At 40.3% G+C, this 22,065-nt stretch overlaps 1 protein-coding gene across 4 annotated transcripts in view; it reads right to left on the reverse strand.

Annotated features, from left to right (window-relative positions):
• The window catches only part of GTF2A1L (general transcription factor IIA subunit 1 like), a 93,560-nt gene that overhangs the window by 28,998 nt on the left and 42,497 nt on the right, over positions 1-22,065 (reverse strand). For all 4 annotated transcript variants that reach the window (XM_075204101.1, XM_075204099.1, XM_075204102.1 and 1 more), the window contains one exon: positions 19,037-19,638. In XM_075204101.1, the coding sequence (XP_075060202.1) occupies positions 19,037-19,638 (602 nt within the window). The remainder of the gene's footprint in view (positions 1-19,036; positions 19,639-22,065) is intronic.

The raw sequence follows: 22,065 nt of genomic DNA on the forward strand, positions 1-22,065 counted from the left end.
ATACCCAATTAGATCCCAATAAAAGAACATTGTTATACAATGTACTATAGAGGCGGTATATGGCGCCTATTAGCCTTTAAAAAAAAATTAAAAAAAATATACAGTATATGGCTAAGACTCACCTGTGTCGGAGAAATAGCGCCCTATTCTGAAAAAAGCCTGATCTTTTATCTTGGGTTTCCAATAGAAGGTCTTGAGAAATTATGAAGATAAACTGGCTTACCAGGTCTTTCATTCAAGAAAATTACTGGAAACAATATCATGCAACATCCATACTCCTACATAAAATATGTCATATAGCAGCCAGGATAAAATTACTGCATACCTAAATAATGAAACTAATAAATTCAACCAGACACAATTTGGCTTCTTCTGTGGGCTTTCAGACCTATGCTTATTTGAAATTGTTCCTTCCATATTCCAGAATACTTGTACTTTGAGGTTTATTCATAACAATGAATCTGAAGCAAAACCGTGAAAAACAGTTTACCAAATACGTGCTTTTAGAATGTCCAAAAATAAAATTTCAATTATCATCCATGCAGACCTGATCAGCAGGTAAGTAACTAAATATCAAGTCACATATGTACTGGTACCATATTGTATGGTGGTGTCCCTGTGGACTTCATAAAAAGTGATACATGAGCTGTAAAGAACAGAGACGTGTTAAATCAGATTTTAATCAAATTTAATAACATCTCAAAATTTTCTAGTATCATTGTCCAACAGTCTGTCTTTAACTGACTTATACAAGGAGGCAGCCTATTAAATATAAAAATTGATTCACATAACAGATGTAATCTACTATTGCACACGGTTTAAGAAATCGTATGGATATACTACTAAACACAATCCTTCGCTGAGCTTATCGATTACAGGATAGAACTTAAGTATTTTTCTTATTAGTTATATTACATATTCATTTGTATTGGTGTCGCAGCTGTAATAAAAGGACCTTTCTTAAGGGCATATTCAATTCTTTATTTTTCCTGCCGCGTTAAAACTATTACCGTTATTACGGTAATAGCTGGATTTCAGCTCGCGGCTCAGGGAGCTGCGAGCTGAAATCCAGCGAGAAAACTACCGTAATAACGGCGTTTCCGACGACAATTGAATATGCCCCTTAGAGTCTTATTTTTAAATGAAATACAAAACCAAAATGATACAGTGCTGGCATCAAAACAAATTGTCAGAATATTGGTGCTGGTATTGCCACTAAATAAGGAGGCACGGAGTCTAACGCACCCCTGTGTTCACTAGGGACCTCGGCAAGGAGGTATGGAGTTGGCTGCGTGAGGTGAGCAGGTCGCAGTTCTCTGAATTAGTCACCAGTGCGGTAGCGTGGTACGGGTCAAAGCCAACCAATAGCGAAGTACACAAGGATGATCCAGAGGATGGTCAGAGGGAAGCCAAAGATCAAAACCAGAACAGGTAATGCAATACCAAGGATAAATGAGAGGGTAGTCCAAGAATCAAGCCAAAGGTCAGGAGCCAAAACACAGATGCAAGATACAGGTAACAGGAACACTGGAGCTGGTGTGAACCAATACTGTGGCACCAAAACACTAACAGGAGGTGCCTTAAATACATGGAAGTGACCCCTGATAGGTGGGGAGTATATTTGGCGATCAGCTGCAGCTGACTGCCGGCAGAAGCCAGTGGAAAGCGTCCCGTTGTCTAGCAATGGGAAGTGCGGCTGCCCAGAACCAGGAAGAGCGTCCCATTGCCTAGAGCCGCGTGAGTAGGCATGCGTCCTTCTCCAGCACCTAGGGGAAGTTCGGGGACTGCGCCTGACACAAATATTGCTCCAATTTGGAATAATAATTCCTATTAATATAATATCTCAATTGTGATAATCCAAATGGAAAATAACACTATTCACCAGGGGAGAATGGCTCTCTGAAAATATATAAAGTTTATTGCACACCTAACAAACAAATAGTACCAAATTACAAGTATATACCTGGTTTATAACAGTATAATCACTAAATGATGAATGAACAGATACTAAACATTCGGAAACATCAGTTTATGGAAACTAAATCAATATAAAAAAAAAAAAAAAAAAAAAAAAAGGTTTTCCCTCATACAACAAATAATGGCACTTATATTTCTCTGTAAATCCTGGTGGTCACTACATATATTAAAGTATTTATTGAAACATGTGACACCATAAATGCTGCCATAAAACGAGATAAAGTGAAAGAGAACATTGAAGTTAAAATAGGTCCCTTGTCTGTAAACTAGTTGTAACAGAGCTCATCTCATAAAAGGGACCTACTCTGTATGTACAGATTAAATAATTATATCCCTCAATATGGGGTCCCCCTATTTATTAGTAACTAGCCTGCAAGGTGGTCAGGCTGATTACATGCTTCCCTAATCATGCAAGCTGAGTGTTACCGATTTTTGCAGAAATAATCCAAAAACTAAATCTCTTCAGAATATTTTCAATTTATTTATGTATGCGCAATACAGACCGTTCAATTAAAATTAGAATAATCGCAAATTCATATTACTTTTGCAAGCATATTTATACCTTAAAACCACAGACTAATACGTAGATAAAAGCATCATATAAGACTTTAGACCAATAATATCACTCCACATTTCAAGAACTATCAACATCTCCCCTCATCCCCCAGATATAGGCATTAACCCAAGTTAATCTTGCCACATCTTATCAGGTGCTAATTTACGGTACCACAGATTCCCTATTCCCTTAATGGAGGGCACATTTCAGTTAAATACTTTTTAGACATGTTTCCCCACATACCTTAAGCAATATTGTCTCAAAAGAATAACAGCTTAATTTGCCAATATATATTTATGCACTATAACTCGTTAACTCTTAAGCATCCTATCATTTTATAATCAGCTTTAATTCAACTTCCATTTTGTGTGAATTGATTATCCATATCATGAGCATTGGCACTAAGAAAGGGACCTAAAAAATATGCAGGTACCTTCAAAAAAGAGTTGCACAAAGAGCCTGACATGCTCATTGTTCTGTCCCATGTTGCAGAAATTGGCTAATAGAAATAATTGGGCCTAGAGTTGGCAGTTAATGCCATTCTTAGTGGTCAAGTATAATAGAAATTATTACTAACAACATTTATAAATCATCTTAATATTCTGCAGAGCTTTACAGAGACTATTTAATCATCCACATCAGTCCCTTCCCCCATGGAGCTTACAATCCATCTTCCCTACCACAAGGATCCACACAAGTGTTAATTTTGTCAGAAGCCAAATAATCTTCCAGTATGTCTTTGGAGTGTGGGAGAAATCAATACCCCCTGTCTAATAGGGTTTGCACACACGAGCGCATTGAAAACACTAGACCTAGTAAAAAGAATAGACAAAATTTTGTACTTTGATATTGCTTTTAACGGAGTGCTAGAAATGTTTTCTCAAAGGTCTGCAGCATAGCGTTCGGGTACTTATTGGGCACTCCTGTAGAATTCTATTGTATTTTACCAAGCATTAACACGCTGCCAGCAACATTGAAATATAGCAAAGCAAAGGCTTGTATAAGTGTGTGTATAGGTCCATCCTACAGATTACACTATTTTTTGGACCATCAGTGTGCAAGACCATTTATACCCCTTTCACACAAAAATCCAGGGCCAGACACGGGATAATGAACACGGCTTCAATCCATGTTGAAATCCAAACACCGCACTTTGGACCCAGGTATATCCCGTCTCGCCACCTTTCACACTAGATCCGTGTCAGCCCTGCATTTTCAAGATGAGTCATAAAGGGGACCACAGAGGCTCATATAGATGACATAGCAGGCTGTTAAAACGAGTTGTCACAAAAAGTGGCCAGTGACTGTATTGCTGTAATCATGGCCAAAGAGATCAGCAGCAACTATGCAGTATGAAGTTACTGTATTATTGTGGATTCCTTCTGTTTCTGGATGCAAATGACAGCTTAATGCAGCTGGTTACAGTCTGTAATCTGTCCAGTGTTATTTCTGCAGGTGAAGGGCGGTATTTTTGGGTGAGTGGGCTAAAACTCGACGCCAATACTTACACAGGAGGAGAGCCTTTATGTTGTTCACAATTGGCACCATACTAAAATTCAGCACTGCGACAAACGGAAACATTTGGGTCAAAAATTAACGTCACGGACAAGCTTTATGTTCACTGTGGAAGGTTTTAATGATGAGCAGTGCATGGTACACTTTCGCACGTGCAACATTTAACTATTTGTTAGAACTCATCACCCCAGCTCTAGCAAAACAAACCACAAACTACAGAAAAACCACTGAATCAAGTATGTGACTAGCTATTGTGTTGTGGTGGTAAGCAAACTCGGGAGAGTTACGTACTATTTCATCTTTGTGGATAGGTGTAGGCCTATCCACTGTTTGCACTCTAATACACGAAGTGACACAGTATTGGTGAAACCCTGTAACCACCATTTCATCTGCATGCCACATGGACAGTGCCTAGATGACAACATAAAAGGTTTCAAGCAGCAGGGATATCCACAGTGTGCTGGGAGTCATAGATGGGACACATCCCAATTATTGCCCCCAGAGACAACCCAGCAGACTACTACAACAGAAAAGGCTGGCATTCAATTATTCTACAGGCTGTAGTTGATCACAATTTCTGGCAAGCATTAAATATTCTTGATGTTTTGGTTAATCTATTGATAATACATAATGCATCTCCTCTACTGTTATACATGTATATGTCTATACTAAAGGTATTCTTCGTTTCACAGATGTTTATATTGGCTGACCTGGTCGTGCAGAAGTTGTCAGAGTGCTTTCAAATTCAGACCTCTACCAAATTGCAGAGAAGCAACATGATGGCTGGTTTTTACTCAGAGAGAAATCCAAGATGGTCCAGGGAGTGGATATTCCAGTGCACATAATTGGCGCTGCTGCATATCCATTGAGGCGATAGCTGATGAAAGCATCAACAACTTACACCTGAACAGATTTTCTTCACCCACACCCTCAGCTCTGCCATGATGGTGGATGAAAATGCATTTGGACGACTAAAAGGATGTTGGCGTTGTTTGTTAAAGAGGAATGACATTGACATCAACCTAATGCCAGATATAGTTGTTGCTTGTTACATAATATATGTGAAAGAGCAGTTTCTTACAGTGTGGAATGTAGAGGAGCCTGAACTGCCAGACAGTCAGGTAGATGCAGTCATCTATGAGGGTGAGAGACCAAACAGCGCTGAAGTCATCCAGGGCATCATTACTGCCAACATCACAGAAATGCTAGATACATAGACGGCATTAGCAATGATTATATTAAATACACACTGAGTAATATCTGTAAACTTTTTTTTAAAAAAAGTCACACCTGTGCAAAATTGTACTTCAGATCAGTGTAGACCACTTCTATAAACAAATTTAACTTAAACTCATAAACAATAATGTGTTTCATTGTAAATATGGTTGTATACACAATAGCCTTCTGATAACTAATGAAACATTGTTCAACAACAAAAACTTTCTTCATGATTTACGCAGTCACAAATCAACAATATTTTTCTAAAAAAACCCAACAATTTTAAACGGGAAACTCAATAAAACTATTGCAACTGCCTGTACATCTTTAAATCTGAATCGGGAGTAGTGTCCTTTGTGCTAGGTTCAAAATAACTTGGACATCCACCGTAATTGAAATAATTTCCCGCAGAATAGTGTTGGAAGGGGTGTGGATGTGCTGTTGAACCTTGCACTCTAGTAATCAAATGATCTCGTTAAGACATCTGACTCTCGCTATTTTCTCTGCTGATACGCTCATACATGGTCATTAGTTGACCCATAAAATTGTTTTGCTGTTCCAGCTCATGCTCAAAGAGCCTCTGCGGACAGATGTCTTGTTGCACCTGCATAGCTGAATCCATCTCGCTCAGCTGTTCCACCAATATGGTAGACATTGCTTTAGTGGCTTGTTCCATCTTTGTTTTTTTTTCTTTCTTTCTTCTCCTTGGTGGAATAGGATAGGCTATAAATGAAAACAGGGGAGGTTAATTGGCTGCTATCAAATGCACCCTAGTGTTTCTCTCTGTGTGTGTGTGTGTGTGTGTGTGTGTGTGTGTGTGTGTGTGTGTGTGTGTGTGTGTGTGTGTGTGTGTGTGTACACACGTTAGGGAATTTTGACTGTAATCTCCAATGGGGCAGGGACTGATGTGAATAAGTTCTCTGTACAGCGCTGCAGAATTAGTGGCAACATATTGATGGGTGGTGGTGGTGATGATGGCTACTGGGCTTGGAAATATGGAGATACCTCCAAATTAAGCACTTTTTGACCTCAGGGCTGCCCTGTAGTGATACATTATTTGAATCTATGTGTTCGGCTGCCAGTTGTCCTCTCAACCTGCTTTCCAACATTTACAAACTCCTTGTAGAAAGTATTTTTAGCTCCCTACCCAAGTTTACTATGGCATGGGAACCAGATCTGAGAGATCAGGTTTATGAGGCAGACTGGACAGCCATTTTTGAGGGAGTAATGCGCAGAGTCACATTCCAGCCATCCACAATGTGAGGTAACTTGCAGGGACAGCTGGTAATGCTGATAATTAACACTTACTTTAGAACGTGGATATTTTCATTATGATTGAAAACAGTGATTGCAAAACGTATCACAAAAAGAAAATGCAGCAGAGAAGCAATTATTAATACAAAGGACCCAAAGGGAGTTAACTTACTGTTTGAACCCAAAGGCTGTGTATCAGTCCTCCCCCCTGCTTCTTCAATACTACTTCCTAGGTCTTCGTTAATAGATGAATAATATTCACTATTATCTGCCGTCTCTTCAGTCACCATCTGTGATGAGGGCGAGTCAGCTTGGCTGCTTTCAGGGGTTGCATTACTGTTGGCATAGCTTGATGAATAAAGTCGAATTGGGTTGGATAGGGCTGAGTTTTCAAAGTACAACATTGCACAAATCATAATATTTCCACTGCCACTTTTCTTTTTGTTGTGGTCATGCACTTTGCTGTATTACTTCCTGAGGGCATTGAGGGACTTGCTGCTGTGAGTGCTTTATCCCCCAGTTGGCCATTATCTTTGCAATGTTCCCATATATATAGTAGCATCTTTCACTGTGCCTGTAATTTGTGTTTTTTTTTTTATCATTTCCTCTCGTCTGACAGCCAGTAGCTCTCAAACTTCTGAGTTCTGCTAGTTCGCCATCTCCTCCTCTCTGCCGTTGTGCAGCATGCGATAGCTGTCAGAGAGTTTCCGACCCTCCAATGAGCTGCTTTTAAGTGAACCCAGGTCAAATAACCTTGGTTAACCTTTCAGACAGAAGCTTAACCGGCTCCAAACCGGGAATAACCCTGGTCGCGACCAGGGTCACCCCTTTCACACAGAAACACGACCTTGGTTATTCCCGGATCCATGCCTCTTTGTGAAAGGGGTATAAGTAAGCTTTAAGAAAGAACATTAGATGTTTAAAGTTAATGCCCAAGTGTACTAGGCCTTCTGGTGAATGCCTTTTGGGTGGAATGATCATGAGAGGACTTATAAATATTAATACCTATGGTAATTTGCAAAACATTGTAAACCTTGAGACATAGAACATTTTATATCCACTATAAGCGTGCATTTTAATTAATTCATCTGCTGTTGATTTTCAATGGTTTAGCTTTTACAGCCTGAAGATGTACACAGCAGATATCTTTTGGAAAATATTTTACCACTAACAATACAACCTTCATTTTATAAACATGTGCTGCACCTTATGACAGAATATAGTCAGATTTACTCAGCCTCTGATGTATATCACTAGATCAAGAGTATAATTTTAATAAGCAGAATAAAAACACCTCAGTTATATCACCTCCACATTTATTTTCAAATATTTTCACTATCTATTTAACAAGTACATATTTATACAAAGTATACTGATCAGGTTCTGAGATGGAAAACACATTTTAGGTCTAATCAATATGTACCATTAATAAGCCTTTAAGGGCTACTGGGACATCCTCTTTCAATTTCACAAGCCAACAAACTGCAAGGGGTGAAAATAAAAAGTCCATAAGGACTCTCACAGATCCACAAAAAGCCAAGCAAAATCAAATCAATATATTTTTACAGCCTCATTTTTCAAAAGCTTCTAAAAAACAATTTACATGGAGAGTTGTCAGCTAGGGTTCACGTTTGCATCAGTGAATACACTTGGCTGAGAACACAAATATGAGCAAGATACAGTATGTTTTGTTTGGTGAAGAAAAATGCTAAATTAAAGTCACTGTAATATTGCATTAGACATTTAATAATACAACAAACCTAATACACTTAACCTCATAACAGACAGACTATTGGTGAAAAACTAGATTGAGCCAATGGTATCTATTATGTTAAAGGTTTTTTTTTTTTTATTTTAAATATCAGTTTTACTTAGTACCCTGCCCAATAAGAGTAATTTGATGGGGTCCTCCTCACTTGGGAACCCCACAATTTAGGACCACACTCATTGATAGCCTCGACCTCTGCCGACCAAAAAAAGGTTTAAGTGTCTGATTGTCTTATTTAACTGGGCAGATACCCTTATCCGTGTATCTGAAATAAATGGAAACCGATAATAAAATGACATCATGGGGCAGGCTCAGAAAAAAATATAACCAGGTACATTTCATACAGACTGTATATTCAGAATTGTGGATAGCTTTAAGCTACATCGAAAATAAAATTTTTTAGGGGTCACTGCTGCAAGGAAGGACCACAGAAAATATTTTTCACTCTCCTACTGGCACAAGCAGCAAAAATGTTGAAAAGATGCTGTGTGGACATAGCCTGTGTGTAGCTGCTGCTAAAAATTCCAGTAGCATGCTAGTTTAGTGGTTGACATTAAAGTACATAGTGCTACAAAATTAATTGTATTGATTTGCATACATAAAAAAAACAAAAAACTTTTGATACTTTATAACTAACGGCCAGTACAATACAAATTTCAACTGGTGCATAAGGTCCCTTATCCACTGGCATCAAAACACATGCTTTTACTAGCACTTTTCAACACTAGCCATAGCAAGGAAATATTTGGGAATGGAACACACTGGTTACAATGACCCCATGCCCTAACATTTGTGGCTATTGTGCTTGGGTAAGCAGATGTTACAGTACAGTTTTATTGTGCATTCCATAATTTGCAAGCAACTTTGAGAGTTGCTTGGGATCAATGTGTAGCTCAGTAGTCTCTAAGTAACTAGTGAACCATCAGGGACACAAAAGGTGATGGGTTCTAATCCCAAAGGAAGGATGAGAAAAATAAAGCTTTTTACAATTACTCTGATTAGTTATTTTTCTATAGGATTTGCAGACACAAAATGCCACCATACTATGAAAAAGGATAAATTTTGTTGTTTTTTAATGTGCAATTTAATTAGACTGTTTAATTAATTGACTATGTTGTGAGATTTAAAAAGAATCTCTGCTTCCGAGTTTGTTATCTCTGATGAAACCACATAGTTACTATGTGGAGAAATGCGTAACATGGAACATTTAACATCTATTTGAGAACCTGATTACTTCTATGCACTGCCAAATTAATGGAACAAGGAGTGACACATATATGATCGAGTGTGTCTCCTTTTCTGTAGGAACAAGCCTGAGGGAGGAAGGTAACTGCTGAAGCCGTGATCTGTGTGTTTGGAGAAAAAGAGATGGAAAGAACAGCTGCAGCCAGCGGTGTCATCAACTGCCGACACAGACTGTTTGTGTCTCTATCCTAAATTACTTCTCATAAGCAGATAATACGGCACACATTCATACATTGTGGATGGGATCCCTCAAGTAAGGCAAAAACGGGATTTATACTTACGATAAATCTTTTTCTCGGAGTCCATCTGGGGGACACTCCTTAACCATGGGGTTGAGTCGGGGGGAGGAGTCTGGCACCCAAAGAGTTAACTTTTTTCAGCTGACAGCATATCACCCCGCCAATTCCCCACATACCTCAGTTTGATTACCAAAGCCCTTAGGATGATAGGCCAATCAACCAAGACACACCACTCAACAGAGGGGGAAGTGGAGACAAAAGAAAACAACAAAAAGACGGGGAGGATCGCAGTGTCCCCCAGATGGACTCAGAGAAAAAGATTTATCGTAAGTATAAATCCCGTTTTCTCTTACATCCATCTGGGGGACACTCCTTAACCATGGGGACTTACTAAAGCAATCCCTCTGAAGGGTGGGACCGCTCTGATCTCCTTGCACGTAGAACACTACGGCCAAAGGAGGCGTCCCCAGACGCAAATATATTAAATTGGTAGAATTTTGTAAAGGTATGGACCGAGGACCAGGTGGCTGCTCTGCACAGCTGGTCCGCCGTGGCTCCATTACGAGTCGCCCAAGATACCCCAACCGACCGGGTAGAATGGGCAACAATACGCTTTGGCACAGGGAGATTAATACGGACATAAGCCTCCCTGATAGTCAGGGTAAGCCATCTGGCAATAGTTTGCTTAGATGCTGGCCATGCCCGCTTGGAAAAATCAAATAATACAAATAGAGAATCTGTCTTACGTATCTTTGCAGATCTCTTAACATATATACGTAATGCCCTCACTACGTCCAAATATTTATTTGTCTTTGTTCCAGGAGTCTGAGGCTCCTCTGAACACTGGAACAACTATATCCTGATTAATATGAAAACCTGAGACCACCTTAGGGAGAAAGGACGGAACAGTCCTTAAAACTGCTCTATCCTCATGAAAAACCAGATAAGGTTCTTTGCAGGATAAAGCTCCCAGCTCCGAGACCCTTCTGGCCGAGGCGATAGCAAGCAGGAAGACTGTCTTCCATGTCAAGAACCGCCACTCTGCTGAGAGTAGAGGTTCAAAGGGAGGCTCCTGCAACATGCTAAGGACCAGGTTAAGATCCCAAGGCTCCGCAGGATGTACGTAGGGCGGCTGGATGTGAAGCACTCCCTGTAGAAAAGTCTTAACATCCGGAAGCTCCGCCAGCCGTCTGTGGAAATACACTGACAAAGCAGATACCTGAACTTTTAAGGTCCCAAGTTGAAGCCCCGCCTCTAAATCACACTGTAAGAAGGCGAAAAATGTAGCCAGACCAAAGGTTTTAGAATTGTAAGACTTCTTCTTACACCACTTTATATATATATGCCAGATACGGTGGTAAATTCTGTCTGAAACTGGCTTCCTGGCATTCAGGAGAGTGCCTATTACACCCCCCGAGAAACCTCTCGCCCTCCACAGACTGGATTCTAAGGCTCTGCCATTAAATTCAGCTGGTTCAGCCTCTGACGCAAGAACTGTCCCAGGGTCAGCAGATCTCTTCACAGCCTTACTGGCAGTAGCAGAAAGACTGGACGATCCTCCAGACTGACTCTCCACGAGACCCTGTGGGGCAGGTTTTACCTGCAGCCCCAAGGCCTTGCTAGGACGTCCACTACCAGTGGATCCCTTGTTCTTGCGCAGAACTCTGGGACCTTCCTGCCTTTTGTTCGGTTTTTGTCCAGCAACCACCAGCTGAGGACCTACCTCCTCCACTGGTACCTCGAACACTGGAATGCTCCTCTGGGGTGGAACCCTGCCCAGGGTAAGGTTGCGAAAGATGTCACCATCTTTCCCAGCAGCTTCACAGACCTGGCTACTGACAGCCTCTTGTCTGACAGGATCCTACCTGTCCACTCCATCTAGGACCTCATCTTGTCCTGTGGAGACAACATTCTGCTGCGTACTAAGTCCCTCACTAGTCTCAAGAAACTCATTCTTAGACAAGGGATTCTCTGTGACCCTTTCAGACTCCAGAAGTTCGGTCATAGACTGAACAACCCGTCTGGCCTTAGCACCCTGAATGGGTGTGACTAAAACCTTTTCCCTTACTGGAAATTCTAAGCCTGTATAGCTTCGTTTAAACGAAGCAAATCGACAGCCCTGAGCTCTTTCTGATTTGACAGAAGCCAGCGAGGTAACCAAAACTTGAGGTGAGCTGGCCCCATGAATTCTATCACGATGTCCTGGACCTACTCGTGTACCGAGGACCTTGTCTACTGCTGGGCGAACCCAAGCAGCCGTCCTCCCACCCCACCCTCTGTAACCAGAGGCGGGTGGTAGTCATGCTGCTGGTCTATCCGGCAGCTTGGCGGAAGAAGATCTCCGCGCCACAGGGGCAAAGGATGACCTTGCCCTACGGGACTGTCTCCTGGATTCCACGGCCCCTGGATTGGTAGTCTGGCCTCTGCCAGACCCGCCCCCATGAGGAGGCTGTCTGAAAGAACTAAACCTAGGCCTAGCCCTAGGTCTTGGGAGTATTTACAGGCAAGGACGTCTTCTTGCCCCCTGAAACCTGTAAAATCCAAGAGTCTAATTATGGACCAAATAGCATCAAACCCGTATACGGGATGGATTCTAATGATCTTTTAGACTCTGAATCCGCATTCCAAGTCCTTAACCATAATGCCCTTCTAGCTACTACAGCTGTAGCTGAAATAGACGAAGCTATGGAGGCCGAATTATGGGCCGCTTCATATACATAGCCTGCTGCCTCCCTTAGCTGCATGGCCAGAGGCAGTAAATCTGAATCCTGCAAGGCAGACTCTAACTGCCTTGCCCAGACTTCCATGGCCCTAGCTACCCAGGTAGAGGACAATGCTGGCCTGAGGCTAGTACCAGCGGCCAAGAAGATCGACTTCAGCAGGGATTCTAATTTTTTATCAGTCGCGTCCTGTAAGGCCGCTGACCCGGGTACAGGTAGAGTAGTCTGACGAACCAATCTCACCACAGGTGCATCCACCTTCGCCACCTGTTCCCAACGGGTCATATCCCCCTTCTGAAGGGGATACAATACGCCAAACTTCCTTGGCATAGAGAACCTCTTATCTGGATATTTCCAAGAGGCCTCTACAATATCCCTCAACTCAGCTGAGGGGGGGGAACCTGACCACCTGCTTAGAAGCTTTCTAAGAGAGAGCGGTCCAAGGACTTCGTCTCCTCTACTTCAGCAAACCCCAGGGTCTGACGAACTGCTTTTACCAGGTCGTCCATACCCTGGTGCCTAGAGTTTCCTTCTGACTCTATAATGGACACATCTGAATCGTCCAACAATTCCCCCTCCTCCTCTGAGGAACTCTCAGAGTCTGACACTGACCACAGTGCTTTAGCTGGTCTACGTCTTTTAATACTACGCTTATGTCTGGGGTTCTCCAGTAGATGGTTAAGCCGGTCCAGGCCTTTAGCCACCACTGACCAACCCACCTCTCCTATCTGGGAAACCCCTGGGAGGGAATTAACCCGACCCCTGGGGAAAATGACTCATCTGTCATTCCTACTGTTATACCCTGAGAAGCCACAGATGTAGATGAGATCTCAACTGGTTTAGATAACAGACTTACAAGGGTATTAACTCCCTGTGTTAAGGCAGCCGCCCACTCAGAAGGATCTACCGTTATGGTGGAGGTGTCTATAGGCTGTTTAACAGGATCCACAGTGCAGGCCACAGAGCCCCCCGATCCAGCCGTTCACTTGTTAATTTAACATTACATTTTGAACAGACATTAGGTTTGGTACGTGTTGTTTTGCTTTTATCTGCCATCACAAGATAAGAAAAACTGAATCACGTTTCAAAATTCACAAACACTTCTCCAAATTATCAGAAAATACAGATTAGGTTATTTAACATATAGTATTTCTGATTTAAATAAGACAGGCTTGGAGAACTTTATAGTTTTCTTATAAACAACAGTTCTCTCAACACATCATTGTCTTATAATATACATGTCTTACACATGCACACACATACACACAGAAGAAATAAAAGTGATACTCAGCAGGGAAGATATGTGTCAACAGTGCACTTCTCTTCAAATGACTGCTGCAACTGTCCTTCTTTTGAACCTTGGCGCCAAAAGGGATCTTCCACTCGCTCACTCAGCAGCGTTTTGCCCTTTCTGTTATCTTAGGGGAAAACCTGTTAGAATGTGTCCCCCGCTAGCGCTATCATTAGCTCGCCATCCTCAAGAATTCACTGCCATCCCATGGGAGGAGGAACTTGGTATACTCCAGCTGGCTTCCAGGGAACCTCAGCAGTAAAGGCGCTTTCTGCCTAATGGCAGCGTCCGTCCTGCATCAGCGGGGAGAGTCTCTTGCCGACTGCTTCCCGCTGTGAGAAGCGTTTCACTCTCCTGCTCTGTCAGCGGGGCCGCCCCCCTGACCAGCGCTTCTCCCATGAGTCAGCTCCGTTGTACATGGAGCCTCTTGCTGCTATCAAAAGAAAAAAACTTGCAAAAGAAAAGGATAAAATCTATTACCAGTGAACCCTGTTCACTGTCTCTTTTGGAGCTCTTCAGGTGCGACCTTCTTCCAAGGGCACCCAATTCAAACTGAGGTATGTGGGGAATTGGCGGTGGTGATATGCTGTCAGCTGAAAAAAGTTAACTCTTTGGGTGCCAGACTCCTCCCCCCGACTCAACCCCATGGTTAAGGAGTGTCCCCCAGATGGATGCAAGAGAAATTATGTTTTGGTAATACAACTTGCAATTCAATTACTTTCTACCTTATGAAGTCTGAAGCAGTGGCTATAATCATTTGATTGCAACATTCCCCTATTAGTGCCCTATAGGGAGTATGTGAAGGAGCTCCTATATCACCACCACTGCGCACCTGTGGTTACTCAATCGCAGAGGGCGGAGCTTGAACCCCATATAAGGGCCACTAGCGTACCACTGCTGTTTGCACGCACCGAACACATGCGCAGATTAAGAAATGTCTGGAAACCAGAGCATTTCAAACATGTGATTAACAGGACGTTAGATCAAACAAAGAGAACAAATGTACAGCTGAGCACAGAGCAGTGACTCCTCATTCCAGTGTGTTGTTGTGAGGCTACATCGCGCGCACACACCTGAAGCAGTGCATTCTGGGTTAAGGTTTATAAGCTCTAACCCAACCTGAAATTGCCCTTTGTCCATACACACACCTGAAAGGTTAGGACATTCATTGGACATCACATTGCACTTTAAGGTATTACCCGCACTAACTTCTCTATATTCCTGCAGTTTCTGTCTGTATAACCTTATCATCTATTTACCTCATATGTATTCTGCATGCAAGTTATATACTTTACTTGCATGTATATGTAAAGTTTCTATCTATCCTATTTACCCTGTTACATTCTGTTTGCATACGCGTAAGATATATTATAAATTATATATAAATATCTATATCTATATCTATATATCTCTCTCTATATCTATATATCTATATATCTATATATCTATATATCCAGATATATACATATACACACACACTACACAATTTCTAGACCTGCAGAAAATCACTAGATTTTGGGATAAAATTGTGATGTTTATAAATTCTAGTTTCCATGTCTCTGTGTAAAAACCATAAGGCACTTTTATTCGCAAGTTTTCAAGATTCAAGAGTGGTTACCAGATCATTCAGAAATAGATATAAAACCTGTATTGATGATCATAGTGACAATAATAAAAGGGTTTATATTGAAAAATTGGATTTTGAATTATTCTCCCTTACTCAATACTGTAAAATCAGAACTATATTATATTTAAAATAAACTTAAAAGCTTATACCCGAGAGGAGAGAGAACTTACAAACCACAGAACTTTATTTATAAATATTTTACGGAGATATTTGTGATAGACTGTCAGGGTATTCACATAGCCAGGAACACGATTGGTTTGCTGACTTATGACGTTTGAGTAGCAGCTGTCAAGTGACTCAGAAACAGCAGATTATGGTATAAGTATTTACCCTGGAACGAAGGAGCCCGGGCTAAACCATGAAAAACAGCCCCAGACCATTATTCCTCCTCCACCAAACTTTACAATTGGTAGTATGCTTTCAGCTAGAAATCATTCCACTGGCACCTGTCAAACCCAGATTTGTTCGTCAAACTGCCAAATGGTGAAGTATGAACACATTTCTACTGCTGCAGAGTCCGATGATAGTGTGCTTTACACCAATCCAGACGTTTGGCAACGTCCATGGTGATCTAAGGCTTGAGTGAGGCTGCTCAGCTATGGAAAGCCAATCCATGAAGCTCCTGACGAACAGATTTTGCACGGACGTTTTACAACCAATAGGAGATGATTTTCATTTTTATTATGCTCTTCAGCAAGCTTGGATGGCCTACAGCTTAAACAGTTGCCCGGGGTGTACTAGCAGTGCAGAAATTTGACTGACTTGTTGGAAAAGTGGCATCCTATGACAGTGCCATGTTGATGCAATCCATTCTACTGCTAATAGCTGGCAATGGAGATTACATTACTATATGCTTGCTTTTATGCAACTGTTAGCAATGGGTGTGACTGAAATGGCCAAACACTATCTAGAAGGGGTGTCCACATACTTTTTCCAATTATATATAGTTACAATAACATATGTGACTTTCACAGTGTCCACAAACTGTAGAGCCAAATACAGTGAAATATTATTAGGAGAAAAACAGCGTCTCTCAATTTAAAAAAAAAAAAACCCGCTGACTTATTCCCTCCAAAATCCATACATTTCATGAATGTAGCTACAAGAAAATGAAATACAAAAATATAGATTTTTAAGATAGTCTTGAAAAATAAAAATAAAGAATTCCTGGCATTGCAGCTGCGATTCTCACACATGCCCTATATACCAAAGAGAAAATCAACAAATATAAAACCACATTTGTGCACACAGATAGCACACATTGTATAGACATACTTATGTGCACATGTCTAAATTTGAATGGGACATATATCATAAAATGTAGTTGGTTACTCGGAGTGGCATTGCTGAAATATGTGCAGTCATGGATATCAGCAAGTGTTCACTGTACGCAGTATGGTGGAATTGGGGACTCTGTACGGGCATAATGATGACTTTAGTTGTGTCTTGTGGATGTCCTCTAATAACTATTGCCTGAAAAATTGCTCTGCTCCACGCCATTTTGAACACTAACCAATTTTCCAAAATGGCTGACTGACTGCGATTTCCAAGAAAAAAAATGGAGGTCCCTAATTAGGGTGGGGCACCATAAATTTGCTACAGGGGAATCAAGACACTGATAACTCCTGCAAGTAACTATGGTAGCATTAAGTTACAAAGGGATACTGACCTCTATGAAAATACTTTTCCTATGTGTTTAAGTAGCAATGATGGCAAAGATGGACAACCCATCACTATTTATAGAGGTGTCATATGAATGGTTAATGGCTATGTCAGTAAAGCGGTTTTGAAAATTAAAAGGATATGTACACCATAGGGTATTTGCTAGGCAAGTCTTAACTTCAAATGCTGGTAACATACACTCTTGCATAATGTATCCAAAACTTCCTTAAAATGTACCAAATTGAATACGCTTCTTTAATCAGGGGATGGGCATAATGTAAAGTATTATTATTATTATTATTAATATTTATTTATAAGGCGCTACAAGGCATCCGCAGCGCCGTACAGAGACAAACAAAATCCCAATACAATGGGAGACAGCACAGTACAGTAAACACAGCAACTCAGTACGCTCAATGCACAGCTAGAGAGGGCGGGGAAGGGGGAGGGAGGATCCGAAAATGACGGGGCCCAAGAAGGGGGGCGTGGAAGACAGGGAGACCCCCAGGGGGGAGGAGGGAGCGAAAGTGGATGTGGGGTGGAGGACCTTTGAGGAGGAGGGCTAAGTAGCTGGAGAGCAGAGTTAGAAGTGGTGGAAACAGGAGGAGAGATGGCCCTGCTCAGAGGAGCGTACAATCTAAGGGGAGGGGTGGACAGACAGAGAGACGCAGGGGAGAGAGGGAGAGTAGGGGGGACAGAGGCAGAAGATAAGGTAGGAAGTTAAGTGGGAGACAGAAAGGCTTTAAGAAAAAGGTGGGTTTTTAGGGCCCGTTTGAAGCTGGATAGATTAGGGGAAGTTCTGATGGAGGGAGGGAATATAAATAAATAAATAAATCTATATTATAGGTAATTATTCAATATAAACTACGATTACCTACTTATCTCTGCTGCATTGCTACATTATATCTTGGTAAATTTAACAGCTGTCTGTAATGGTTGCTGCAAAAGTCCTGTGCAGCCAATAATCTGATGAATGGATCCCAGTGCAGAGGCCAGAAATAGGGGCAACAGGAGAGATCTAATATAGAGAGACTTTCACAGTGGATGAAACGAAGACTAGAGTATCTTTAGTATCTTTTAGTATTATTCCATAACATAACATATCAGCAACTTAGCACCATAAATTGTGATAACTCTCTCCATATCTCATAGCACACTACTTGCTAAAGAGATGTCAGATGCTAATGTATGAAAGTAAACTAACAACAGCCTGTACTCCTACTCAATCCAATAGCCAAGTGTCTGGGGAACTGGTTAGTCAGAGTGTTAATAAATGTCGGCAACGATGTCTCAAGATTCAGCAAACACAGGGTTAAAGACATAGCGAAGAATAGTGAACAGAGAATTCAGAAGGGTAGTCAAGAACAGTCAAAGGGTCTGGAAAACAATGTAACATCAGGAACTGAAGAATCGTTACATGCGGTGACAGACACAATCTTGCAACGCGCTGTCCAGAAGCAAACCATGGTAACCCGTATCCCTGGTCTGTAAGCCAATTGCCAAAATGTGAGTGACCCACACTTCATGGCAAGATGTTTGAAATTATAGGATTTCAGAGCGAACTCTATAGAACTGTGTCTACCCAGGGTTTGAAAAAAAGTTTGCTGCGCTGATTTGACACGGTCATGCCAAATGTGACTTTCCCTGGTGACCAAAGGAAACCATCACCATCAAATGAGTTGCACTCCCTACGTGGCAATCGGGCCATTAAATTTGAAAGTCCTGGCTTGAACATTTCAGCAGTGCTGGTATCAAGAGTGAGGGAGGTAAATGATCCTGCAGTGTATAATTAGGATAAAATAAAATAGTTCTAGATTTAAATGAAGGTGTAACTGTGGTTTAAAGCAGTTACTTGAATAAAATGGCAACTCTAAATTTGCATTCCACTTTAGAAAATGCAGCAAACTAAATATTACATGAAACAAAAAGTAACACGAACTTTGGTCATATAAACTACTACTCACCTTATCTGGAACATTTATGTTGCCGTTGTCTAGGGGTGTATTTTTATTCACATCATCATCATCCAGTAATATCAGCTCAACAACACTATCCTCAGACGGCGATTTTAATAGGCTTGTATAGTCATTTGTCTGCTGCCCTTGAACGGTCTGAGCCATGTTTAAGCTATTCAGCAAAGAATCAGAGTTATCAGCCAAGGTTAATTCAGTCTCCTTTGGACTAAACAGCGATGGTGGCATATCATTAAAATTATTTTCTTTTAAACTATTCAATGGCTGATTAAGCACATTACTTGCAAGTTGCTGCTTCTGCATATCAACAGTCTGCTGAATAAATGACTCGCCATTAGCATTCCCAAAATTATCAGCTAGAGTGTTTTCTGTCTCATATGTATTTATGACTTCAGCCAGCCTGTTCACTTGAGCCACTTGCTGCTGCTGCCATTTTTGCCCTCCTTGAACACTTCCACCAAGCTGGTTGCTTGTGGCTGGTCTGGGAGGCTGATTGATGTGGTGAAAGTATTGCTGAACTGGCTGCTGAAGAATTCTTGGAGCCCCCGGTGCCTGAGTTACCATAACTGGCACAGTAACTTTGTAAAGTTGACCTAAGATATATAAACAAAACAAAATATTCTCAGTTCTTTGAATGCCAATTTATAATTAAAACCAATGATGTATAGGTGTGTACACAATGTAAATATGCATCTTTATTTCTATGCACTGAGAATAGTCGAGGTCCTTTCAAGGGGAAAAAATACTCTAAACCCTATAATACTAATAACATTTTAGGTTCGAGATACAACCTCGGACTAGTCTAAGATAACATTCTTGTGATTATACCACCTGCCAAAGGACTACACTAGCATTAACTTTTTATTTTTTAAACAGATATCATAACATACAGCGGGTTAAAGTATTTAACACCAACATTTTTCGCAGTAAATACATATTTAATGTGGCTACTGTAATGAAATTTATACCAAATGTCAGCAACAACCCTTGCAATCCACACATGCAAAGAAAGCAAACCATAGATGTCCATTAATTAAGTTTTGTGTAATAATGTGAAATGACACAGGGGAAAGATATTCCTGAAATTCATTTAATACTTTGTACAAAAGCCTCTGCTGTTAATGACAGTTTCAAGACGCCTCCTTTTTTTTGAAACTAGTCGCATGCAATTCTAAGGTGTGATTTTGCACCATTCTTCAACGCAAATAGTCTTCAAATCTTGAATGTTGCATGGCAAACTTCTATGAACTCTGATCTTTAGTTATTTCCATAGATTTTCATTAGATTTAAGTCAGGTAATTAGCTGGGCCATTCTAGCAATTTTATTTTCTTTCTATGAAACCAATTAAGAGTGTCCTTGGTTGTGTGTATGGGATCATTGTCTTGCTGAAATTTAATAGCCACATTAAATATATAATTTACAGAGAAAAAAAATGTTGATGTGTTCAATACTTATTTCACCCGCTGTATACAATACGGACGAAGAAACCATCTAAATTATTAAGCGTCTTTCCTATAAAGGATAGAATTCTTTTCAGTGAGGACGTTTAAACTTTTGGCGTCTTGTTTTAAAGTGGATTTACTCTAGCATTAGTCCACAAGATGGTGGCCTCCACTCTGCATAAGCAGCATGTATATTTTAAAAAGTTGATCATGATTAAAAGAAAAAACCCAAACGCTACTAAAAACTTCAAGCAAATTAGATTTTTATTAAAAAAAAATAAGAGGTTAGTTAGTGTGGAACACATGCACAGCATGATATACAGATGGTACCCAAATAGCTATCTGAAGATACCCCAAATAGTTATCTCTAAAGTAAGGAAGTGACTTAAAGATAAAAATATAAAAATAATAAATTATAAAACAAAATAAAACTATAGATATTTGAGAAAAATGGTCAGCACAAAGTGTAGTTCATATACATTCAAATTAGTTTATCATGTTTCCAGTATTATAACCACAACACAGGTATGAGATAGATTATAGACATTACTTAGACATTATACGCTACATTATGGAAAAAATACATATTTGGGAGACCATCAGTCCTATTACATATAAAAAGTACCCATGTATTTCCCCACATTGCCAGTCAACGGTTTAGCAGTGTTCCTCAGTTAATGTCAAGGAGAAGGCACTCTGATCGTGTGTGTGATATTTTCACAGAGCACAAGCAGTTACTTACCTTTTTTTTACCCCCATCGGATCTACTGAGCTTCTAGAAAATACATGTTTAAGGATAAAATATTCCTTACATTACATTTATCCTCATGTCAAAATTCCATACACTTATATGAATATTACTGTAGACATGCTTAACTTGAGCACCGCCACTCTAAAAAGGTGTTCGTGTAATTTAAATTTTTGATTTAAGAAAAAAAAAATTGTTAATGTTAATATTTTGCACAAGCATCTATTTCCTAACAGCGATACTGTATATTAATAAAAAGTAATAAACTTGTGTTTTAGCCATTAGTAATGCAGCAAAGGAAATTTATTATAAATGCAAAACTGAATGATGGATCCCTTAATTAATCTAGGTCCCAGGTCACAAATATTATGAACTGTTGATGTAGACCATCCGCAACCATGCACACAAAGCAAAAAATCTCATTATTCCAAATTAAAATTTCTGGAAAACGACACTTTCTACCCTGAAGCAAGCAGCTTTTGCAAACCTTGCAGGGTTTTTGCCAAGTTATGTTCTCAATTTGTAAAATGGTGATCCTAAGGCAAAACCAGTAGAGAGCAATGTGCCCGAGGACTCACAATTAACTGTAGACTCTTAACTGAATTTAATAGGGAACGTAAAATAATGTTTCTAATAAAATGTATATTATGACAGAATTCATGCTTTTGTATGTGCAGTGTTCTTTGCAGAAATCTATGTATATAAAACTACTGTATAAATAAATAAACCTCATGTCACCTTTATAGTGTGTTTATTAATTAGATCGGTACACCACCCAGGTATGTTAAACAATGGTCTATCATCTTTGTTGATCTAGCCCAGGCCTGTC

The sequence above is a fragment of the Mixophyes fleayi genome, chromosome 3 (assembly GCF_038048845.1).
Source record: "Mixophyes fleayi isolate aMixFle1 chromosome 3, aMixFle1.hap1, whole genome shotgun sequence".
Lineage (NCBI taxonomy): Eukaryota > Metazoa > Chordata > Amphibia > Anura > Limnodynastidae > Mixophyes > Mixophyes fleayi.